At 40.5% G+C, this 25,942-nt stretch overlaps 1 protein-coding gene across 2 annotated transcripts in view; it reads left to right on the top strand.

The window, feature by feature from the left end:
- Window positions 1–25,942, top strand: part of DOP1B (DOP1 leucine zipper like protein B) — a 65,810-nt gene that overhangs the window by 30,717 nt on the left and 9,151 nt on the right. The window contains exons 16-34 of one of the 2 annotated variants that reach the window (XM_081004407.1): window positions 1,483–1,635; window positions 2,827–2,927; window positions 3,491–3,681; window positions 5,845–7,462; window positions 8,193–8,304; window positions 9,157–9,342; window positions 10,463–10,588; window positions 10,887–11,021; window positions 11,571–11,626; window positions 14,734–14,838; window positions 14,940–15,006; window positions 16,937–17,081; window positions 18,530–18,612; window positions 18,998–19,107; window positions 19,817–19,963; window positions 20,513–20,574; window positions 20,729–20,857; window positions 22,862–22,998; window positions 24,432–24,487. In XM_081004407.1, coding sequence (XP_080860533.1) covers window positions 1,483–1,635; window positions 2,827–2,927; window positions 3,491–3,681; window positions 5,845–7,462; window positions 8,193–8,304; window positions 9,157–9,342; window positions 10,463–10,588; window positions 10,887–11,021; window positions 11,571–11,626; window positions 14,734–14,838; window positions 14,940–15,006; window positions 16,937–17,081; window positions 18,530–18,612; window positions 18,998–19,107; window positions 19,817–19,963; window positions 20,513–20,574; window positions 20,729–20,857; window positions 22,862–22,998; window positions 24,432–24,487 — 3,719 coding nt within the window. Of the gene's footprint in view, window positions 1–1,482; window positions 1,636–2,826; window positions 2,928–3,490; window positions 3,682–5,844; window positions 7,463–8,192; window positions 8,305–9,156; window positions 9,343–10,462; window positions 10,589–10,886; window positions 11,022–11,570; window positions 11,627–14,733; window positions 14,839–14,939; window positions 15,007–16,936; window positions 17,082–18,529; window positions 18,613–18,997; window positions 19,108–19,816; window positions 19,969–20,512; window positions 20,575–20,728; window positions 20,858–22,861; window positions 22,999–24,431; window positions 24,488–25,942 lie in introns of those variants that run through there. The other variant, XR_013986041.1, reaches the window with a different exon arrangement.

Consider the following 25,942-nt stretch of genomic DNA (forward strand, 5'->3'; position numbering starts at 1 on the left):
GCTGAATGTAAAGTAACACAACTGGAGAGAAAGAGAAAGAGAGCCCCAGCCCTACAGAGGCAATTTGATGAACATAAGTTGACGCTTGCTATGACTGAATTTAAAGAAAAACAGACGAATTTGAGGATTAGAGTTCACCTTTGGTGGACATACCCAAGGATTAAGACACTTTGGGAGATGATTCATAACGAAATGAAAAAGGTATTTAAATATACCCTTTTGAAGAAACCAGAGGCCTTTCTCCTGGGCATGGTCGGCCAATTGGTGTTAAAGAAGGATAGAACTTTTTTTACGTATGCAACAATAGCAGCAAGAATACTCATTGTGAAGTATTGGAAGACACAAGATTTATCTACTCGGGAAGAATGGCAGATGAAGTTGATGGACTATATGGAATTGGCGGAAATGACTGGCAGAAATCCGAGACCAGGGAGAAGAGTCGGTGGAAGAAGACTGGAAAAAGTTTAAGACTATTTATAGAAATACTGTAAAAATAATGAATGTTAGAAAAATGTTGGAATGAAGTTATATGGCTTTAGTAGAAATGCTATAAGGAATTAAGTATAAATAGATTAATAGAGTATTAAAGGGAAAAATAAGGTTAGAATGTGTTAAGATAATTATAGGATAGAAAACAGAGGAAGATGGAAAGGAATTGCTGAAACAATTAATAGAAGTGGAATACAAAAAGGGAGGTGTGAGGAGGTCGTGGAAATAAGGGAATGAAAGATAAGATATTGAAATTGTTCTGTGTTTTAAATGTTTTGTGTCTTGTTTTGTTAGTCTTATGTGTTAGTGTTTTATAGTGTTTTTGTATTGTATTGTACTGCTGTATTGTTGTTGTTTTTTTGTTTTTCTGTTTTGTTGTGTTTAAACTGTTGGAAAATTAATAAATATTATTTTTTTAAAAAAAATAGAACTAGTAAAATACAAAACAAGAATTATATTAATGCACACGCATATCCTGTGGGGGCTTTGCTTTAGCAGAAAATGATTCTGCTTGTGCAAGTTGGGGCACCCAAATTCTGTAATTCTTCCTTGCCTACTGCAGTGGGGCAGGGAGTTTATGTGCGATGAGGGTGCACTGACTTGCTTTCCACTACAACAAAGTGAACTTGGAAAGAATGAAATTGTAACATTTTAAAGAAATTATTATATCTTAACTGCCCTTTAAAACAAATGTGCTTTCCAGTGGTATTCATCACCTAGATTATTCTGCTGTATAGGGATGTGGGGTGGCGCTGTGTATGTTAAGGGTATTAATACCTGGTTACTGTGAAATCCGTTTTTGCCCTATAAAATGGCTTAGTTTGACTTGAGGTGTACTGTTTTCTGTGTTCACATTATCTTTTGATTGCCTTAATAAACATGGTGCTGTATGATGGTGTGTGGTATAGAAAACCATGAACTATTTTCAGTAACACAGATTCCTTTAAACCTGCCTGAAAGTGTGGTTTTTTATTTTTTTTTATTTCACTACAGAGAGTTGCTCAAGTGCTTTGGAATCAGCTAAACAAAGAGACGAGAGAGCATCACAACACTTGTGTAGAGTTGTTCTACCGTCTTCATTGCCTAGCTCCATCTGCTAATATCTGTGAAGATATCATCTGCCATGCATTGCTGGATCATGATAAAGTAAGGTTTATTAAAGGTTGTATAGCCTAAAACAGCGCCCTAGTTTTGTGGGGCAGGGGTGGCACATCACAGTCACTCCTAGAACAGATTTTGGGGGAGCATGTGTATAGCAGGGAGAAAGTTCCTTTGCCCAAATAGAAAACCTTGCTTGATAGGGTGCACTGGTTAGCTACCACCCTATGTTTTTGGAATATCAGTGAAATATATTTTATGTTAAACTGGAGTTGTTTTGAAATCTGCGATTAACATTCCTTTCTGCTAAGACTTTTAAAGGGCTCCATTAGACCCCAGATTGATACTGTTTAAAAATAAATAAAAAGGTGTGCGAAGATTAAGGAAAATCAGTTGTGTGTGGTAGAACATATGCCTTGCATGTTGAAGGTCACAGGCTCAATCCATGGCATGTCCAGTCTGAAAAACAAAATGTGTCTTGAGTAATGGAGCATTGACAAACCAATTGGAAACTCCTGAAGAGTTGCTTCCAACCAGAGTAGGCAGTCCTAAACTGAATCAGCCATTGGCTTCATGCAGTTTCAGACAGTTCTTTGGCTGCTGCCCTGTTAGATGTGGCTCTTCTGCCCAGTAGACAGATGCTGTCTCAGCTCCACTCTTGGCTAGTCTCCTATCCCTCTTGAGTAAATATTGGTCAAAATCTTCCTTCTTACACTGCATAGGCTAACCTAGGTTGGCAAGCACTTTGGGTAGCTCATTAGGGCAAGGACTGAGAAGCCTTTCCTCAAACCACAGTTTATATTTTATCCCTTCTTCTGGGTTTTGAGGAGTAGATGTAATTAACTGGATAATGAAGAGCAGATTTAATTAACCAGCCTACTTGCTAACAATGCACTGATTTTCTTCATTTTTGGAAGCATAAGTAACCACATGTTCACTATAATCCTTCCATCAAGGCTTCATATTTCTCAAACTAAAAGGAAATAGAGCTAAGCTTTTAGAAGAATATAATGATTCATTTCATTCTGACTACTGCCATTTTCAAAGAGATCTCAAACATTTTTTCTTGTATTGAGGGGCAAGTGCACATTCATCAGCGTATTCTTGTCTTTCCATAATTATCACTAATTTATGTAGGCTGCAAGGCTGCAATTTTAAATCTATGTAGTTGAATATATCAAACTAGCTCATAAACATTCTTTTTGTTCTGATTTTGCTTTGGGTTTCTTTCCTCCTAAGGGGACAAGGCTGGAGGCACTGTTCCGGTTCTCTGTCATGTGGCATTTGACCAGAGAAATCCAAGGCAGCAGAGTCACTTCCCACAATCGCTCTTTTGATAGGTATTGCTATTACTTTTATGTCTATTTTGATGGTGTAGGTTTAAATTAAATTTACTTTTGGTCCTTGAACTGAAAAGACTACAGTTTCATATGTACCCAAAATATACCTAAGCCAAAAATATTGTTGTTGTTTCTTCGATGGGCATCTTTAACATTGTGCTTAGCTTGTTTTCCTATAGCACTGTACAGAAACCTCCCACATTTTCACACTTAAGTTTGCTTTCAACCCATTATTGCAGGCCAGCCATAGCTTCTTCCCTATCTGATGTGAACATCCATACGTGTGAGTGTGTGTGTGTACACGCACATACACATACAAACAACATTCACCTGTTTCTCCAATTCAAAGATTCTTATGTTCACAACACCACCATAAAGGTTTCATTTTCTACCGCTGGTCCTTAACAAACAAATTGAAGAAGGCAGAGAATGTTACTATTGCTGGAAAAGCTATTTTTAAAATGTGTGTGTCCCTTTTTGTAAACTAGTCTTCCAACTCAACATTTTAACATAATTCTAGCCTTGTCACCTTGAACAAATATTACTGTAATTTCTCCATCCAGGTCTCTGTTCGTTGTGTTGGACAGTCTTAATAATTCAGATGGAGCTATTGGCGCTGCCGCACAGGGTTGGTTGATACGAGCGCTGTCACTTAATGATGTTGCACGAATTCTGGAACCCATCCTTCTGCTTCTGCTTCATCCCAGGACACAGCGTACCTCTATTCACTGTGTCAAGCAGAAAAATTCAGCAGGTAAGATTTCATTTAAGAAGATTCCTTTTCCTTCAGGTGAAAGGTCCACCTAGTCCAGCATTTGGTCTCCCAACAGATGCCCCTGGAGAGCCCTCGAACCATACATGAAAACACATCCCCCTCCCCCCCACACACGGCAATGCTATATTTAATCCTGGAGGTTTCTTTAGCCATTAAGACTAGCAGGAAGTGATAAGACTTGGCCTTCCATGAATGCTTCCAATTCCCTTTTCAATGTGGTAGCTATCACTACATTTTTTTGGCCATGAATTCCATAAATTACATGTTGTGGGCAGTATATTTCTTTTGTATTTCCTAAAACCATTCCTAGTCCTTTTCATGGGCTGATCCATCCTGTAGTAGTATGGGAGAAGGAAGGGGGAAAATATTTGTTAGGCATGTCACCTTTTTGTCTAAACAGAAACCCCAAGCATAGAAAATGTTGGCCTCTACAGGGTTGAAGTCTAAATTTGCCGTCTGTGTAGTACACCTTGACTTAGTTGCGCCTTGGCTTTTACCTGTAACAGGTGCCGTGTGTGTGTGTGTGTGTGTGTGTGTGTGTGTGTGTGTGTGTTATCCTCCCTTCATATCAACACACAGAACTCAGTATCTAGGGGAGAGTCTCAGACATTTAATTCTTTTTTTTTTTACTAATAAAAATTGTTTGGCATTTCAAAAGAAGAAATAAACAATATTAGTCAGTAACATAGTAGACAAGCATATGAAGGTCATACATAAACAAGATAGTGCAGAATCCAAGGCATTGATAAAAAGGGTTGAGGTTAAATTTTTAGTTACCTGGATGTAAGCAGTGATCCTCTCAGAAGGAGAGCACAAAGCAATAGCCAAGCAATGGCAATATTTATATCCAAATTTCCTGTGAAGACTTAAGGTTTACTATAAAGGTAAAGGTACCCCTGCCCGTACGGGCCAGTCGTGTCCGACTCTAGGGTTGTGCGCCCATCTCACTTAAGAGGCCGGGGGCCAGCGCTATCCGGAGACACTTCCGGGTCACGTGGCCAGCGTGACGAAGCTGCTCTGGTGAGCCAGCACCAGCGCAGCACACGGAAACGCCGTTTACCTTCCCGCTATAAAGCGGTACCTATTTATCTACTTGCACTTAAGGGTGCTTTTGAACTGCTAGGTGGACAGGAGCTGGGACCGAACGACGGGAGCTCACCCCGCCGCGGGGATTCGAACCGCTGACCATGTGATCGGCAAGTCCTAGGCACTGAGGTTTTACCCACAGCGCCACCCACGTCCCTCTAAGGTTTACTATACATTAATATAATTAATTGTTATCTGACCCAATTACTAGAGAGAAATAAACTATTTTAAAAGAGAGGCTATAAATCCCCAAGGATATCTGGCTACATTAAAGAAATGCAATAAATCGCAGCATTTAAATCCCAGCATTAGTATGTCTGATCATAGTCTAAACAATATTATAACTTTTGGACATAGCAAAATACCTGGTGTGTGTCTGAGCATACTAAGAGTTGTCATTTAGAGAATTTATTTCAGCTTTGCTGTCTTTCTGAAAACAATATTTCCTGGCTAATTGGGTACAATTAGTAATTTGTAGCTTTTATGATAGGTGTTGTCCAGCTTAGTTATTGTTCTAGGGAACAATTTAAAGGTTTGTTGTTTTAAGATAGGGAAAGGACAAACCAGAGGATCAGTATGTGAGCATGGCTTGTCTCTCATGACTTGATGTGCATATGAGCATCACAAAGATACAAAGGATGCCATCATTTCCAATGTAAGAAGTCCAGTTTGTTAAAGATAATAATCTACAAATACTAGCCAATACGTGCTAATTTTTATTTGCTGTATTTATAAATGGCTGCCCAAGAACATTGGACTCTGGGTGGCTTGCAAATAAAATGATAAAATATCATTATAAAATAGGTTTGGAGTATCAACAGTTTCAGGCCAAAAGAAGAATAAAATCAGACACCTAAAACTATACAGCAGGTAGACATTGCTTCAAAACATAGGTCCCTTAACAACAGTCTATTGTGAACACATGGCACAGTTGCAAAGAGGGTCACCCGTTGTCTTCAGATACTGGGACGAGAAAGCAGCTGCTGTTTGAAGACTGCACCTTCACTACTGAATGGGTGGTCACTTTTTTAGAAAGGCAATTTTGCTTTCTTTCAGAAGACATGCGTTTCTGGTACAAAAAGAAAAAAGTCCCTTTCCAGAAGTCCTTGGGGCGTTCGGAAAGCAGCTCTGAAGAAAGTTTGCCACTGAGCCAGTTTACAACTGTGGACAGGGAAGCCATTTGGGCTGAAGTTGAAAAAGACCCAGAAAAATGCCTGCTTAAACATGAACTGGCTGTAAATGATCATTATCGGTGTGCAGAAGCTTCGCGATACGTAGACGAGGAGGATAATAGTGAACACACAGAGTCTGCTGATACCAGCACTGGACCTACGGATAGTGATAATACATCATCCTTTTCTCCTTCTCTGGACCAGCAGGATATGAGCAATGACGAGAACTACAGTGGCTCGACAGACGACAAAGAAAGCATGAAGCTCGTTGGTTCTTCTAATGTTTATCCTCCTGAAAGTTCCAAATCCAGCACCATGCTCAATCTGGTACGCGCAGATTCTGAGAAAACTCAAGCATCGGAGTCTCTCTCAAGCGATGACGAGGTGGATTTGGAGCTTCAAGCCCTTACCACCGCTAGGTTGCTAAAACAGCAGAAGGAAAAACAGGAAATGGCCGAGGCTCTGTTTAAGCACATTCTTTTGTATCTGCAGCCATATGATTCCAAAAGGGTCCTATATGCTTTTTCTGTACTTGAGGCAGTACTCAAAACAAACCCTAGGGAGTTTATTGAAGCTGTAGCCAGCACTAGCATGGATACTAGCTCCACAGCTCATCTGAATCTCATCTACAATCTTCTAGCCCGCCACCAGGAAGCTCTGGTGGGACAGAGCTTCTACGGAAAGCTTCAGACTCAGTCACCAACCGTGTGTCCCCATTCACTGTTAATAGAGTTGCTGACATACCTGTGTCTGAGTTTCCTGCGCTCTTATTACCCTTGTTACTTAAAAGTGACTCACAAAGATGTGCTTGGCAATAGGGATGTCCAGGTCAAAAGTGTCGAAGTCTTGATAAGAATGATGACGCAGCTGGCTACAATGGCCAAATCATCAGAGAGCAGGAACACAGAATTTATACGCAACTTGCTTGGCAGATGCAAAGTTCAAGAATTTGTCCTTCTTTCTCTATCCGCTTCTATGTATGTAAGTCAGAAGTGCTATGGACATACAATGGCCGGTAAGACTAATGGGTTAAGTGAAGAGTGCATCCTCGAGGAAAGCCTAATCAACTTTGGTCCTGATCAGATTTGGAGCGAGCACCCGTTGCAGATTGAGCTGCTTAAACTTCTGCAAGTTTTGATAGTCTTGGAGCATCACCTTGGGCAGACTCAGGAGGAGGTGGAAAATCAGCCAGGCCTATCTAAGGAATGGCAAAAGTCACTTAACTTCCAGGAGGCCATTAGTGCAATGCAGTATGTGCATCCACACCCTATAACCTCGCAGGGATTATTTGTGTCTGCCGTAGTCCGAGGCTTGCAGCCCGAGTATGGCTATGGCATGCATCCAGCTTGGGTGGGCTTGGTTGCGTATTCCTTGCCATTCTTTGGGAGATCTTTAGGTTGGACAGTGGCACCGTTTATTGTACAGATATGCAAGAACCTGGACGAACTTGTCAAACAGTATGAATATGAAACTCTGAAAGTGTCACCAAAGTCATCTGTAAGGTAAGAGAATGTTGTTCATAAAATCTGGCTTTTTCATGTTTAGCTAATTTAGCTGTTGGTCAGTATGGCTCATTTGCTATTTGTAAGTTTCCTTAAATTATTTGTTTGGTTTCTTGGGGAAGGGAAGGATGTAGGAACATAAGAAACTACATTTATATCAGGTCCGACTCTTGACTTTCTAGCCCAGTATTATCTACTGTGGCTCGCAGCAGCTCTTAGGTCTCTGGAAAGAGGTGTTTCCCAGCCTCAGCTATCTGACCCTTTTAATTGGAGGTGTCTGGGGTTGAAATGGGCAGCTGATCTTCTGCATGTAACATACGTAATTTCACTGAGCTATGCAGGCAAGACTTGTTTCAGCTTCTCAGTTCCACCAGTAGGGGAAATGTCCCACTCAATTCTTGTGGTGTCTCAATCAGAACAGGCTTTTCCCTGCCACATTTTCACCATCTTGCAAAGTTTGTCTGGTATTCCCCCCGCCCAAAAACCACTGTTGTTGTCCCCTCCCATCCAGGACAGATAATCTACACACAGCTCTCTCTTTGCTTTTATGAGTTAGCCAGTGGGCAAACTCTCCCTAGATAGCAAAGCATCAGCAGATAACTGGCTGGGTGGATTAAAAGCATAGCGTGCAAAGGAAAGGTTCTAGCTTAATGGAAGTGAATGCGGGCTATCCCCTAATTTCTTTACAAGACTGAAACAACCAACTGAATTGTTAACTTTCTCCCCAAAGCATGAATTCTAAAAGGGAAAACATCACACCAGATTATCCTCTTACCCTTTTGGAAGGACTAACCACTATTGGCCATTTTTGTCTTTTGGATCATCCAAATCAAACCAAAAAGGTAATGATGTTGTTGTTTTTCTTACTTTCTTTTGCTGTCTAATATATACTTTTGACAGGTGATGTTTCCAGTTATTAAAGAATATCCATTCAAACTATGTTGAACTTTAAGGGTGTTACTGGATTGAAACCATGACAGCCTCATATTAGGAAAAGATGGAATAGTGAAATCAAGATAAGCCACAGTTAGAAATTTCCTTATGTGACTGTGAAAATGTTCTGCTGTATCAATTTCATGATTTCAAAGATAACTACTTTGAGTCTGTGATTTAAAATGCAGCCAGGGGAACAGCGGGTATTTTAGTTTAAAGTATGTTTATATAGTCTATGCCTCAATATACTATGAGATGTGAAATGTGGCCAGACATTTTTTAAAAAAAATTGAAATCCCAGATAGGATTTTCTTTAAAATATCAAGTGAATCTGCACCCGATTTATTAGAGGTGATATTGAAAATCTATCCTGCCAACACATTTCATTTTCCACTTTATTTTTAAATCTGATTGCAAAGCCAAGATAGCTATCCATTATTAAGGTAGTAATACTGCTGAAACAAATTCTGATTTGGAACCCTTTTTTTGCAAATTATAGGAAGTGGTATGTAGTGCAATTGTTTGTAGCCCTATATATGCATAAACAAGGCTAAGCAAAAAATTTGGAATGAATTTTACAATGTGGTAAAACAGGGTCTGATTTATAATGTCATTATTGCAAAGAACACCCTTGCTTATTTTTTATATTGCTTAGGATTTTGAATGTGTTGTTTCTTTCCTGCATATCAATAGTGTGGGTGATCTCCAGTGTTGGTCATATTTGGATTTAATGGGTTATTTATTTATTTTTGTATTCCCAGTCACCGTGGAATGTTGACCCTATAAACCTAAGAAATGCCAGGAATGCCATTTTGGAAGAGTTTCCTCGTATCATTAACACCATGTCTCTCCTTTGGGGTGTCATAAAAAAGGAAGATTCTCAAAAAAGACCAGCTGACTTCCTTGGAACAAAAGGCTCTTCTTCGGTTTACTTTAAGGCAACCAAAGTAAGCTTTATTAAGCCTGGGTGATCTGTGGGCAGGTGCACCACAGCTGGGAAAACCTTGTCCACATTTTTCTGTTAGGAAGTTGCTTAGGTTAATAGGCATTTTTGGAAGTGATTGGCAATGCTTCTGCAGCAAGCCATAGAGATAAAGTTCAGGTGCCTACACCATTGAATATCTGCAGATGTAGTCAACCACTTTAAATACATCTCTATTTGTCAGAGAGTCACACCAAATACAGAGGAGGCTTTTATCCTTAATCTTCATTGCTGGTGTCGACCCAGGATGTGGCATTGTGTAGGATCTGTCATCATAGGGGCTCTGCCTTGTAGGGCCCTGCTGCCCCAATGGCACTGCAGACTATTGACAGGCAGCCACCAGCAATGTCTGGTGTAAGGCCCCCAAATGAGGTGGATGGAGGGTGGACTAGCCATGGATCCACTGAACAGTAGCCAGAGACAGGCCTAATGTAAGCCTCAAACTAGTAACCCCCCCCCCACACACACATCCCATCCACTCTGGCCAATGTGAATGCCAGAGTTTCAGATTTGTACATAAGAAAAGGCTTGCTGGATCACACCAAAAGCCCATCAAGTTCAGCATCCTGTTCTTGCAGTCACCAGCCAAGTGCCTGTGGAAAGCCAGTAAGCAGCACCCAAACGCAACATCACTCTTACTTGTGCTTCCCAGCAACTGGTAGTCACTGATAGCCTTTTTGATAGCGATAGCTCTCCCACTATGCTTATCCTCACAGCTCCCTTGCTGGGAGTTAGGATTCCTCCCTGAGCAAACAAGCCTTCAGGAAATCGCCTTGGTATAAAGCACATTTTGCATGCACGCAACACGGTTATGGACTGTGTTTTCTCAACAGCAACTGTAATGTTCATTTTCAGAAGCAACTTCCAGGTACCACATGGAAAAACTGCTGCATGATAAATTCTTGCTTATAATGAGAAATACATGCATAATGGGAATTTAGACTCTTTCCCCCCCAGTATGAGAACAAAAAGTGTGATTTAAAAATAGTGAGCTGCTTACGACATTTTATCAGGGCACCTGTCTGTAGGAAACCAAATTCCATCCAAACCCATTCTAGAAGAAATGTTTGTTTTCTTTTTTATAGACATTGAAGAATAAAATCCTTGACTTCTTGAATCCCCTCACTGGGCAGCTTGGGGTGCAACTTATAGCTGCAGTAGCAGCAGTGTGGAGCAGCAAAAAATCTCACAGGCATCAAAACAAAACAAAGGTAAAGGAGAAGAAGAAATCACAAATGTGGTGTGATAAATAGTTCATTCCCCTGCCCAATGATAAGGGAAAACTTCAAAACATCTAGAGGGTACCAGGTTGGCAAAGACTACTTCAAAGCATTTGCCGGACCCCCCCTCCCCACGCACGCAGTATGCCTGGTTTCTTGTTTTTCCTGTGTCTGAACACCACAGTTTCAGCTCCTGTGCATGCTTGTAGAATAGAACCAGATATTTCTGAAAAGGCATGTTACAAATCAATTTACAAGGGGTGGTCCTTGATGTATGTTTTTGTTTCAGATTCCTCCCGCAGCTAGTGCATCTCAGCTTATACTTCTTGATCTAGTTTGTGCCCTAAATACTCTGAAGACAGACACTATATTGCAGCTTGTAAAAGAAGTTGTAAAGAAACCATCCCAAATCAAAGGTGAAGAGGTAGGTGTCGTTTTTACTCTGTCTATAATCTCTGTTACTCACAAATTAGGAAGTTTCAATTGCTCATCAGCCTACTAATTCCTTAAGTTGATTAGTTCTTTAATGAAGAAGTTAGTGAGAGGATAAAATGAGCTGAAAGGTGGGAATAGACCAGGAGCTCTTGGTTTTTGCCTCATCACTATTTAAAGGATAGTGAGCAGCATACAGAATTGATTAGCATTCAGATTTGGTCAGTCACATAGTAACTTGAGGGTTATCCAAGACAGTAAACAAGAGGGTATATATCTGGGATAGCATGGCTAATTTGGGATCTCTATTCAAACCCAAGTGTCTTTCAAGGAACTGCAGGTGTCCCTGGTTTTTGTAAACAACTTGTAGGAAATTTGAAATTACAGTTTTATTTCTACAAAACCACTACGTAAACAAGTTTACTTAGAAGCAAGTCATCACTGAAATAATTTGTAGATTATTTTGCCTGTAATATGTTTCAAATTTGCATTATTGTGTTTTCTCTGTAATTTGGTAATAGGGTTTTCTCTTTCTTTCCAGAAATCTTCTCTAGTGGATATCCCAGTGCTCCAGTTCTGCTATGCTTTCATACAAAGGTAAATGAGCTTCTAGGCTGTTATACATTTCTACTTCTTTTTGAATCCAGTAACTACAAACATTAGGTGGGACGCGGGTGGCGCTGTGGTCTAAACCACTGAGCCTTGGGCTTGCCGATCAGAAGGTTGGCGGTTCAAATCTCCACGACGGGGTGAGCTTCTGTTGCTTGGTCCCATCTCCTGCCAACCTAGCAGTTTGAAAGCACATCAAAGTGCAAGTAGATAAATAGGTACCGCTCAGGCGGGAAGGTAAACGGTGTTTCCGTGCGCTGCTCTGGTTCACCAGAAGCAGCTTAGTCATGCTGGCCACATGACCCAGAAGCTGTACACCGGCTCCCTCAGCCAGTAAAGCGAGATGAGCGCCGCAACCCCAGAGTCATCCACAACTGGACCTAATGGTCAGGGGTCCCTTTACCTTTAACTATAAACATTAATGCATTTGCTTTCTATTCTTTCTTTTCTTTTTTTAATTGCACAGCATGCTTACAGTGATTTTTTTTGGTCCTGATGCTGAGAACTATAGAACTACTTTGTTCAAATAGCATGAGCTGCAAAAGAGTTAATACAAATAGCTCCCAAGTGCCCTATTGCTGCAGTAAGATATTGTGAGGCATGGTAGCAACTTAATTCATTTTACCAGAGGTAGCAAATGCGTTGCAGAAACAGTAAGAATGATTAACTATCTAATTAACAAGCTAGTCAAAGTGTGCACCACTACAAGATTTGCTGTGGTTTTCAGTTGAAGGCTCCTGGTCAAAAGTCATCCAAAAATGCAAAATAGAATGAGAAGGTAGCTCCAAACCTGCAAGCTGTAGCATTTAGGAGAGAGGCTCTTTGGTGAGAGAAGGAAAAACACCATGTAGGTTGAAGGATTGTGAAAAGGACACAAGATCAGGATAGAAAGATAAGGAGTAGCACATCTTTGTTTTCATTGTAAAGACTGCTTTCATTTCAGATTATTTCCAACACTGAGGTCATTGGTTCTTTCTGTCTTGTTTCACCTCTGAAGAATGTACTACTCATTTAAATGAATACTTAATTTATGACGACAGTCTCCAGATTCTGGATTGTCTATTCTTTTCATCTTCATTGTAACCTGAGCTCCTTCAACTTCATTATCATAACTGGGTCATAAATATTGTTGAGGCCAGGAAGAGGAATCTTGACACCATTTGGTACCTGGCTGAGAGAGAGGTTGTAAATCTTTCCCCTCCCTTTGTCATCCTAATTGCCCAAACTAACGGTGTCACCCTCTAAACAGGGAAAATACGCTCTTTAAAAGAAAAATATTAATTCTGTAGTGTCCCATATGGTGGAATTTATTAAAACATTTGGAACACTTCAAAACTTAGGCCATCCAGCCCTCTCTCTTAATAAAGTAAAATAAAAGATTAATTTCTCCTGAGGTACAAAGTTCCCAGTTTTGACAGCAAGGCAGTGTCAACTTTCCAACAATAAAACTGTAAAAGAATGACCCCCTGTGCTCAAGAATTTAAGGAACCATAAAAACTCCTTAAACTAATAGAACATAAAAGAAGGGAGATTGACTCACTAGAAATTAATAGGACAATGATCAACATCCTGTTCCCAAAACAATGTTTTTACAAATTTGAAGGGATAAACCCAAGGCTACTAGCAAACAGATGCAGGAAAAAATCACTCAAAACAAAAATACATTGCCGCACCCAGAAGGATGGCAATGTAACATTCTCCTCTAAAGAAGTAATCTCAGAATTTGTTGAATTGTACTCAAATATATACAGAACTTGCCCAAACAAAGAATTAAAACTCACAGAACTTGCCCAAACAGGGAATTAAAAATTTCCTGGCAGGATTGCCCTTGGCAACCTTATTAACAGCAGAGGAACAAGAATACATGGACAGCTTTATTACCCCAGAGGAAATAGAGACTGTCTTCAAAGACCTAAAACAACACAAAGCCGCTTGCCCAGATGGCTTTACAGCAGAATTCAACAAGAAATTCAAAGAAACCCTGATGCCCCACATGACTAGCCTGTTTAATGACATCATAAAGGGGCCCCCATTCCTAAAACCTGGTGCTCCTCCTTCAAAATAGACCTCTATCTCAAAGCCGTTCAAAGACATCCACAAAGTAGAATCATACCGCCCATGTGATACTGACACAAAAACGTCCCCTAACAATGATGTATCAAACTGAATGTAACTGACGAAGCATTCAACGTTTTGAAAACTGAATGTACATTTGTTAGTCATAAAAAAATATTTTAATAAAAACACAAAAAAGAATGCTTGGCCCACATCCTTTTGCTCCCGGGCCTTGTGGATCACTATTGCTTCCTGAAACCAAACTTTGCTTCACACTGTTGTTGGGTCTGCTCCCTCTGCACAGAGCTTAGAAAATAAGTCCAAAAAGGTCATAATTAACAATGATTTCAGTCCAATCTTGGACACCTACATGATTGTGTGGAGGATTGTAAGATGTCTGGATAGGGGACTTATGCAATTCATATGATAGGCACAGTATTGATGCACAATAAATGCTGGCTAGGAGGATGACCCTTTCTTGGCTTTAGTTTGGCATTGCTTTATTTTTCTTTGTACATGTTGACATATTGCATGAGTGCAACAAACATGTATCACACAGATACAATTTTCAATCAGCTAGCAGTCATTATGTGTTTGCAACAATCTCATTTACATATTCTGTGTGCAAAACTCATGGTCCTTTTGGTGTGATTCAGTGCCCTTAGGGTCAGTAGTGCTCTTACGGCCAATGAAACAATTTTTAAAAAATTATTTCCTAAATCACCTAGTGTATAGCTGAAGGCAGTGTTCGTTTGTCATTGTAAATGTCCCAGAAATGTATTCACTTAGGGATTCTTTTATTCCTCACTTCACCATGAAGGCTCTGAAGTAAGTTAGAGCACTTGTGTATTCACTGCTGTCTCAACGAATTGCATAAATTGCCTGACAGCAAGAATATGATTAATGGTTAATCTTCAACATGAAACTGAACAAAATAGCCTTTCGTGTAAGCCCCTATCTGATACTTGCAGTGTGCATGGTTTCAGTATTTTTCAGCACTGGAACTGATGGCTTTGTGTGTGTTTTTTGTTTTCCCTCAGACTTCCTGTCATAGCCTTGCAGGAGAACTTCCAGTCGTTGTTAGGAGTATTGAAGGAATCTGTGCAGCTGAATTTGGCACCACCTGGTTATTTCTTGCTTCTCAGGTACGGCAGCAGCAGTTGTTTTTGCACACTACAATTGTAGCACACTCATAGTGTACACTAGTAGTGTAATGGTACACTAACTTGGGCTTATTCTTCTGCAGCACTCTGAATGATTTTGTGACTAGAACTCCAAACCAGGAAAACAAGAAGGATCAGAAAGACCTGCAGGTACTCCATAGCATGTTTTCAGTTCATACATGTAGATCTTGATTTCTCCCTGCTCCCCCATGTCATGCACCAAACTTGACTACTTAATGGAAGATATATGCTTAACAGTCCCAAACCACTAGCTTGTTGTGAAAAACGGGTTCTAAATTCAATCCATATAAATTGACTGCATCAGCAGGGTCTTCCACTGAAGCAGGTACTAAGACAAAAGGGGAAAACCTTTGTTTTAGCAGGATCTTGCTACCTGTGAGGTACAAATTAGGGACTTCAAAGCACTAAGTCATGTGATGTCAGCTGACTGGCAGATGGGCAGCCCCACCCACCTGCCAAATTTTACCAATGAGGCAGATCCTGCTAAAGATCTGGCCCATGGTTTCAAAACGGTTCTGCTTCTGTGAGGCAGAACTGGGGGCTTTGGGGGATGATAAATCAAAGGTCCATACCTACCAGACTTGCTGTAAGTGAGGGCTTCGGTTTTCCATTGGAAGATTCCTGAGCAAAAATAGCAACAATCAAAAACATAATGAAATAGTAAACACCATAAGAAAAATCTAGCCTCTCTAAGGCCTCTTAGCAAACAGACAAGCTTGCCCAAGGAAATGCAGAAATCACAGACCTGTTCTCCCCCACTCCATAACACCAAGTCAGCACACCCTCATGAAAGATGCTGTTGGGAGAGGGAGGGAAACCAGTGTAAGCTAAAAGATGTAAGAAAACATTGAGAGAGTGCCCCCTGTTCCCAAAGTCTCTCTCTTCTTTGTAATAGAAACCCCCCTTTCATTTCGGATCTCAAACCACATTCTGGTTCTCTCTGGTACCCCTGAACAATTTTACTTCTCATTAATAATTAGTCCTTCATTAATTTATGACTTGTAGCAAGATACTCACCTTCTTTGTTTCTTTTCCTTCACTTTCATCCTTAAATATTTCAGCTTTCCTTATCACAACTAAGTCATAAATTGTGCCAAAATCTGGATGAAGAACATTGAAACCAACTGGTTTCTAATTAAGATCACGTGGCAAACCACGTATCCCGAAGTATTTTTGTCCCATCCACCCTGAAATCACATAGCAACATCTCACAAAAAAAAAAAAAGAAGAAGGGGGAGATGATGGGAAGTTCTGCTTCTGCACATGAGTTTGGCAAACCGCCCTAGAATGTTCAGTTCACATTGAGTTCATGAAACATCGTACCCTGACCTGTTCTTAATGCATGGTTGACCACATCTACGGAATGCGATTGTTATGTTCTTTTAAGTCATGCTATATCAATCACTAGTAATAGTTTATTAAGGAGGTTTTCATACCTGTCTAACCATGTGTTCCCTTTCCCAACCTTTAATCTATTGATGATTAATGCCCTTGCATTGTATTTGTGTTAAGCAATCAGCAACAAGCACATATGTGGCAATGCTGTAATATTCAATAAAAGGGACTCTCCGAGACATGCTCGGGAGATGCCTCCCATATGACACTTGTCATTCGTCTGTCGTTTATTTCAACCCAACAGAGCTCTTCCTTCTGTACTTTACCCTTGAACCCAGAAAATAAGTCCAAAAAGAACATAGCCAACATGTAGTTATAGATCTACAATATGTCCAACAGAACTTTTAGGATGGCTTTTTAATAGAAAAATGAAAATTTCATTATTCTAATGGGCCAATAGGCATGTCACAAATGCCTTGCACCTCACATCACACATTAGCCACACTGAACCTCCAGCAAGAGGTTCAGTATTTGGTGGGGAGGGGGAATGACTCTGTAGCATGCACTGCCTTCACAGAATTCAAATGGAGTAAAGTGATATTTTGGTTTGCCACTTGTCTCCCTTCTCACAATAAAACAAATATTACTTCCATAAGACAAAATGCCCTGAGTGATGTCTATATGCATGAATCACTCGTCTCTCTTACTCTGCTTTCCCTTTCAGGAGGTAACCCAGAAAATATTGGAAGCCGTCGGGAATGTTGCTGGTTCTTCACTAGAACAAACTAGCTGGCTGAGCAGGAATCTGGAGGTGAAAGCTCAGCCTCAGGTTGCTTTAGATGAGCCCATGGCTGAAGATGATTTCTGCGGTAAGAAAAATGGAGACAGTTCTGTGGGCTAGCTGTTGTTTTATACAAGCATTTTAGTCCCACAGGTCTGCTTAAGGTGGAGGGAAGAAGTTGGATCAGGCAATTATAAAACACTGGCCATATAAGGAATGTTTAGGTTTCACACAATGCTCTTCCACCAGCTTCCATTTTGGAGCACAAATTCATTTAGCTAGGTAACTGATAATATAGAACTGGAGAGGAGAAACAGCAGAGCTTTTCCATCACATCTGCTGAGACCAGTTGCCTTTAGCTCTTCCCCAGTTGTTCCCTAGAGACATTCATTCAGTCAAGTTACTTGAACTATTTCCGTCCCACATGGTTACTGTAAGATATGTGACTTTGAGAAGTAGTACCTGAGATTCCCCCTCCTCTCTCCCCATTCATTTTTCCATGTGTGTCTCATGCCTTTGGGACTGTGAGCTTGAAGGCAGGGGCTGTCTTATTACTAATCTTTGTAAGCCCCTCTGGAACCCTATTTTTGGCTTAAGGTGGGGCAGAGATGCTTCAAATATGCCTTTTCATTTCTGTCTGCCCCTTGAGTACTGACCACAGCACACAGACTCTTTAGAAGGTAGATAATAGAAAAAAGGAAACAGTAAAAGTCATTAGGTTAGCAAAGCTGGAGAGGTGTGTGTGTGACTTTTAAGATAAATTAGTTATAGAATCAGAAGATAAATGGATTGATATTCCCAAGTCAGACTGAAACACTTTAAGAGGCGAAGTCTCCTCAGAATTGTGCAAGCATTTGATCACACAAATATCCAGCAACTTTCTTCCTTCCGTTATAGAGCTTCTCTTTTAAATAATTTACTTGATTTATCAGCTACTCTTCAGCAAAAATATGTGACTTGCAAAAATAAAAACATAAAATGGATCGCTAAAAGGCCAATATAATTGAGAAGGTTTTCACTTGGTGCCAAAAAGAAAATGGGAATGGCAACGGCAGCTTCCCTTTAAAGGGCATTTTAAACTGCTAAATTCAGGGACTGGCAACACATTGCATTTTGTGTGCATAAATAAAGAGCCCCCAGCAGCTGGTTTTTCCATAAAGAAATGCAGCTTGGGGTCTTTGTAGTTCTAACTACACATTAAATGCTGATGTGTTTAAGGGGGGGAAGCAAAGCCGTGAGGTTGAACTTTAGAGCAGGAAAGCCATTGGGGACCCAGGGGTATTCCATCCTTTATTTGCTTTTAATGCCCCACACTGGGTTCTGAATGCTTGTTGCCTTCTGTTTGGTGAAGAACAAGCTGATTTGCTTGTTTTAAAGGCATGTGGCTAGACATTCAGACTAGATAAGTCTTGCCCAATGTCTTCAGAACAACTTTCTAACCATCGGTCTCCCACCCCCCCAAAAAACACCCACTACTAATGGGGAAAAGTTTAAGGGAGAGCATGAAAGAAAAAGAAAATGTTCCTTCTTCTACAGATACATCAACAGTACCTTCTTCAATGGTCTCTGCCTCTGCCCCATCCGTGTACAGTGTTCAGGCCCTCTCTATCCTTGCAGAGGTGAGTCCTGATTTCTTTTTACTCTGAGAGGGAAACCGCTCTATAGCCACTATCCTTCCTATATATATGTTCCATAAGTGAAAGCTCTGCCTGTTCACTGACCCTCCATTAACAGGCAGAGCTGCTTGAGCATACAGCGTTAAGCCAGCCATGGAGGAGGGAAAAGGGGATGCATCAGTTGCATTGCTAATGTTTTGGAAATCTATCTGAAGAAGTGTGCATGCACATGGAAGCTCATACCAATAACAATCTTAGTTGGTCTCTAAGGTGCTACTGGAAGGAATTTTTTTATTTTGTTTTGGAAATTTGACACTTCACAATTTTCAGGATTACTGTGAAATCAGAAGAGCTGTTCTTTTTTAAATGGAACGTTCTTTCTCCATAGGTTCTTGCTTCTCTGCTGGATATGGTTTACCGGAGTGATGAAAAAGAGAAAGCAGTGCCTTTGATCTCGCGTTTGCTGTATTATGTGTTTCCTTACTTACGCAATCACAGGTAAATAAATTTTTCCTTATATCACCTATATATAACTCATGCAATATACGCACCATACTTGGGGACCTAACTTGGGCAGATTCCTTGCTTCAAGGTCAAAGCTCTTCCAAGACTGTTATTTTGTAATCTTCATAGATCTGCCAAGCATTAAGTGATTGCTGCCTACTGCCAAGATAGCACACGTTTCCTTATTGAAACGAGTCGAGAGCATAGTAATTGTGATGCTTTTTTTCTGATGGTGGGGAAATGGATGCTTGACTGGCATGGAAGTATGTGGAAATTTGGGAGGGTACAATGAGAATTCAGGTTCAACTATGGAAACAGGTACTCCTCTCCAGTTGACAGTCCTGACTTACAAGATATGACTTGGCTTAAGGTATTGTATTGCTCCTTGAATACAAATCAGCAAAGCAGCAATCTTATTGCCAGAAGTTAGAAATGTCAAAAGAAGAACATAATAATTTATCAGCCATGATAGGGTTCCTCTGCTTGCTGGTGGTACTGACTCCAGATCTGAGCTTGGAAAAGATAACACATTAATTTTCCTTGCAACTAACATAATTTTTTTGTTCAATCAATAATTATCTTATTGAATATCAACAAGGTTAAAGTAGAATGTTGCTATGAAGTCTGTCAGTTTTGGGAGCATGTGAGTGACATACATATTTGGAAAGTAAGTGATTTGTCTGTTGTGTGTGTTTGTTTACAGTGCCTACAATCTTCCTAGCTTTCGTGCTAGTACACAGTTGCTCAGTTCTTTAAGTGGCTATGCTTATACCAAGCGCGCATGGAAGAAAGATGTCTTAGAACTATATATGGATCCAGCTTTCTTCCAGATGGATACTTCATGCATTCAGTAAGGTGTATGACTCGGGCAGTCTTGTTGTTGGCTTCTGAATGTACAAATGGATAAACTCCAGTAGATTACAATGAAGTTGTACTTTTAATTTGGAATCTCTCTAAAGTTGCTAATTTTCCAGTGATTTCACTCAGAAAAACATTGGTCTTTAGAAAAAGAGCAGGTTATCGTCACTGTGTTGAGAGAGTATTTTTAACTGAAACTTTGATTACAATACATCTGCATCTATTCTAATACATTATTTTAAAGATGTGCAAGGCATGGTAAAAAACTAAAGTCCCTCAGGACTGTTTCAATATCAATATGAAATTTTCTAAAGAGAAGTTAGACTGTCATGTGTAGGAAATTGTGATAAACTGTGCAGCTTGGAGTTGTCAGTGTCTGCATTCATCATAAACTAAGCACAAGATTTGCACAATTTTACTGCCCAGCACCTGGTTGACTTTGAAAGAAATGTCATCTTCCTTTGTGCTTGCTTCACACAAGGGGCTAGAGGAGTTAAACTTAAATTACACTAAACTTTACTTAATTGTTAAATTTCTTCAGTTGGCGAGCCATTATCGATCATCTTCTGACACATGAGAAAACTATGTTTAAAGATTTGATGAGTAAGTATTTTTTCATAATTATTATCCCATTACTTTTAATAGAAAGTTCAAATCAAGAAGAAAACAACCAATTAAACTTTTTATCAAGGCAGCAGCTGTGTTTATATATATAAAAACAACTTGATGTTAATAGCAATTCTGTTCTTGATTACAGCTATGCAGAGCAGTTCTTTAAAACTTTTTCCAAGTTTTGAGCAAAAGGCAATGTTGTTAAAGCGTCAGGCCTTTGCAGTTTTCAGTGGAGAAATTGATCAATATCACCTTTACCTTCCTTTAATACAAGGTGAGTGTTAAAGTTTGCATTGTTCACAGATGTTCAGTAAAAGATGTGAATGGAAAGAAGCATGCATACATATAGGCTCAGTTCATTTAACAACAACAAACCATTGTGTTACATAAACAATCCACAGACTCATATCCTCCTGCACTTCCTCTTTTACACCAAATCATATAAAATGGAAAGCAGAACTGCAAATCAGGATAAAACAGGTTTGAAATTCTGATTTGGAGGGCAATCACAAAGCATAGTTTGCCAGTTAAAATGCAACAACAAACTATGATCTGCCATGCAGGGAAGGGCATTGGAGCATGCAAGAAGGGGGACGTGGAGGGAAAATGAGCCTGATGCTTGCTTATGCAAAAGCCAAATTATGATTTGATATTACAGATGAATGGAGCCAAGTGAAGGTTCCAAGTTGGCAGTGAGGTGCATTGCTCACAGAATGAGGGTCTGTTGAGTTTTCTCTAAATCTGAGGGATGCAAATTCATCTTCTAATTTTAGAGAGAGAGCTCTATACCCTTCAGAATAGTCTGACTGGAGTGGAAATTGGAGACACTGTGTTGCAGCAGTTCCATCCCTATCTAGATAGGCAATCTCTGGAGGTGGTTCTGGGGGAATAGTCTTCCACCCCTTAGTAAGGGGTCAAGCATGTTTCTCCCTCGTCATATCTGCACGAAATCACTGAGTGAGGTCTTCTGGAGGTTTGGGATGAGCTGTCATCAATAAACCAGTGGCACCCATCTCTTAGTCCCATTTTCATCAAATCTGAGTAAAGCAGTGGAAGTACTAAATCAGTGCTTATATTTTCACTAATACACTGGATAAGGACCAATAAACCCAAGCTCAGTCCAGACAAAACAGAGGTAATGTGGATCAGTGATTCTTCTGCTCAAGGGTTTGTCCTATGTTAGACCGCCTTGCACACCCTGGAGGGACAAGCCTGCAGCTTAAGGATGATCCTTGGTCCATCACTAAAGGCACAAGTTGCTTCTGGAGCACAAGGTTCCTTCAACCTGCTTAGCCTGGTATACTAGCTATGACCCTAGCCTTGTGGCAAGACCGCCTGGGAGAATTTTACCTTTATGATTTCTATATAACCATGTATCCTAATGATGATTTCTATATATCCATGTATCCTAATGATGCTTAAATCACTAAGGCTTCAGTAGGGCTACAAGTGGCTAAATCTCAGGAATCCAAAGTCTACCTTTGCCCTATTTCTCTCTGGCCGGCTCTTGTGCTTGAAGGCAACAATAAATCTGATGTGTTGGCATTTTTCTATAGGGAATCTTCCCCAGACTGTTTCTCATGCTCGTGAGATGGGGGACAGGAAAGAGGAGTCTGCCACAGAATGCAATGTTCTAGCCCAGTAACAGATGGGGGGGGGGGGGGTTACTCAGGCTTCAACTGTCAAATAGGTTTCTTTTCCTCTTTATAGCTGAAAATTAGGGTAAACGGCATCATGATGCACAATATGGAAAAGCAGAAGTATTCTTTACATGGGCATAGGAAGGGCTCTTGCCCCGCTCATTGGCTTGATTTTGCTGCAATATAATAGCACTGTTTGTAATCAGGTATATAAACCCAATGCCCAAGGGACTCCGGGACCCAGGCTCTGGAAAATATTCCACTGGGTGTTTATTGCTCAGCCATAAACTTTGCCTTCTTTTTCGCCACTGCTGCGTCTGTCGATTCTTGGACACATTTTGAGTGGGCAACTGGTATTCCTTGTGGATTGCTTTCTGAAGACTCTTTTGTATTAGTGCCGAATATGGCTGTCAGGTTACTAACTGGGACTGAGCATTATGATCATATTATGCAGTTTGACATTATTTTGCAACTGTAATTGTTATCCTAGTTCATAAGTGTAATAATTTTCCAATGGGTAAGAAGCTTGATCAGTCCCATGATGATATAACTAAGCCAGCCAGATACGTTTTAGCGCTCCTGATTCATTACAGTTCAGTACAAAAGTGTCTTAAATCTTTTTGTAAATTTTATTCTAGAGCGACTGACTGACAACCTGCGTGTTGGACAGACTTCTGTAGTAGCTGCCCAGATGTTTCTGTTCTTCAGGGTTCTTTTGCTAAGAATTTCCCCTCAGCACCTAACTTCATTATGGCCGATCATGGTGACAGAGCTGGTAAATGGTCCTTAGAAACAAGATGAGACAATAGCCTTCAAAATCTCAGGGGAACCTCCATTCTATAGTCCATACTTGGCCCCCCAGGTCTTGGCATTTGGCTTGCAAGCCCATTTGTAGGAAGCCATGGCCACCTACCCTGCAGCTGACATCATAAAAAGAGACCCCTGACCATTAGGTCCAGTTGTGGACAACTCTGGGGTTGCAGTGCTCATCTCGCTTTATTGGCTGAGGGAGCCGGTGTACAGCTTCCGGGTCATGTGGCCAGCATGACTAAGCCGCTTCTAGCGAACCAGGGCAGCGCACGGAAACGTCGTTTATCTTCCCGCTGGACCGGTACCTATTTATCTACTTGCACTGGCGTGCTTTCAAACTGCTAGGTTGGCAGGAGCAGGGACCGAGCAACAGGTGCTCACCCCTTCGCGGGGATTCGAACCGCCGACCTTCTGATCGGCAAGTCCTAGGCTCTGTGGTTTAACCCACAGCGCCACCCACATCCCTGATATCATACCTGACATCATACCTGGCATCATATCTGGGGCAAATAAGGATGGGGCTTGGCCTAAAGAGGCTTTGCACACCAAAACCCAGCACTAAGCAAAATGAACCTTCCCACATATCATTTCATGCTAGAGCAGATCAATCTACTTCACAGAACTCAATGCTAAGCAGTAAAGAAACATCATTTGAGGCCTTGCCCTTCTAGGAAGGTGCCTTATTTTAGCAGAAGCATAATAGATTCCTGTGTAGGTAGCTCTCTAGACCACCAGACTTGTAGACTCTAGGCCTTGAGGGGAAATGGAGTAGCCCAGTTAATCAGCAGTTCCTGATCAAGAGTAAAGTAAAGAGTTATTTGTTGAAGAATAAGAGTAACATTGCAGAAAAGAAAATTTATAGTGTAAGGTTTTACAATATCAGCTGATTTTCAATCCGAAAGCCGAAATTTTCACCAGGATTGAACCCTAAAGATAAGACCCTAATCTAAGTCCAAACGTAGCGCCAAATTTATAGATCCAAAAGCCAGCCCTCAAAGGGTTGTTTCCATTATATATATATGTCATTTTCATTATATCTTGCACTTCTCTTTCTTCTTACTTTAGTCAAACAACCCTAAATAGAATGGCTGAGGAAGCCGTTTTGCAATAAAGCACTAGCAAGCAAATTAAATAAGTTAATCGTCTCACTATTGAAAAAGTTAAAATGAATGACCCACATGAACAGACCTATAGCACTTTTATCGGGGGGGCAGATAAAAATCCAGTGCACCAGGCCAAAAGGTTTTCCCACTGCTGGTGTAATTAATAGGAAATTTCAGTAAACTGTTGACAGTTGAGCCTTGAGATAGTTCCTATATGCATAATGTAATGTAAAGCTAATATTGAATTGTATATATTAATACCTTGTTGGTTTCTTCTTTCAATTCTGCTACCCAGATTCAAGCATTTATACAGTTAGAGGAAGATTTAGCTGAAGAGGAGGAACCAGCAAAGTAAGAATTTTTTGCTGTACATAATAAACAGATGATCCTTGGTGAGACCATTCAGTGTGGCAGTTGTAGTTGCTTGCGACCTTGTGACCTGTTTCATAAGTCTGCTTGCTTTGGGAAAGAGCCATAGCTCAGTGGTAGAGTTCTTGCTGTCCTTGCAGAAGTCTGGTTCAGTCCCTAGCATCTCCAGTTAGAAGGATCAAATAGCAAATAATTGGGATGGGGGGGAGAGCACAATCTGCAGAGCCACTTTCAGCCTCAATATGCAATACTGGGCTAGATGGATTGTTAGTCTGACCCTGATGTGAGGTAATTTGTGTTCCCAGCTTTACACAAATAAAATAGGATGAGGATCATTGTAGGGAAGACAATGGGCTGGTCCACGAATGCATTTATATATATTTTTCCCTCAACATCTGATAACTCAGCACCTGATGACAGCTGACATGTGTGGCCAGACTAAATTGAAAAAGAAATGTACTTGAAATGACTTTGAGAGTTCTGTCTGTGTTACTAGACTGTGGTGGCTCATTCACAAATGCAGATCATAGTTTTTATATTGCAGTCACTTCAGGGAATGAACATTTGTCTCAAACCAGGCCAGTAATTTTAAGGGAGGAAAAGAGAAGCCAAAGCTTTCGGATACACAAAAGATTTGGTAGTGGAATAGCTCCTTATTTGGAAGTTGTATTTCTGAAAGCTGAAAAGTAAGATATGTGGGATAGAATAGTGATGTGCCCCTTTTTTGCTGGATGGGTTGGAATATTTGATAAAAGAGCAAATATCACATCATCAGAAATTTGAATGCTATAATGAATACTGCTATTGCCAATAAATTGTTCTGGCTTAGCATTTTATTTGAATATCATCTATTTGCTTACATGGGAGAAAGTCCTCGAGAAAACATTTGAGGCCATAGTGGACCTTTCCCTGTGGAGCATAACCTCTGGGGGCTCGATAACCACCTTCCAAAGTCTTTTCAGATGTAGCACATTTGTTTCATAAATAGCATTTCTAATAGCTGCTACCTCGCAGAAGCAAGCTGCAGGTTACACACAAAGTCCCAGCTCTCTCATTTTCCTTTTATGAAAAACAACTGTGATTTTGAGTAGGGAGCTCTTTGGCCTTTTCCTAGCGTGCCATTTTCCCCTTTTAAATCACCTCCCGCCTTTTTCCCATAAGAGGGCATCAGATCTATACGTATGCACCTGTTAGGCAGGGCTTCACCCAGGATATGGTAAGAAAGCACATGAAGCCACCAACTTGCTGAAGTTAAAACAGGTTTCTGGTAAGTGGCTGATGGGAGACCTCCTAGAAAAACCCCAGGGTCTCCCTGAGGTACATGATAGAAGAAAGGTGGGATATAACTGCAAGGATATAAATTTGTAAGTCATTTTTGGTTTGCCTCTTATTCAGCATTTACCTTTTCTTTAAAAATCCAAGAGTAAATATAGCTAG

The sequence above is a fragment of the Podarcis pityusensis genome (genome assembly GCF_964106645.2).
Source record: "Podarcis pityusensis genome assembly, chromosome: 4".
Taxonomy (NCBI): domain Eukaryota; kingdom Metazoa; phylum Chordata; class Lepidosauria; order Squamata; family Lacertidae; genus Podarcis; species Podarcis pityusensis.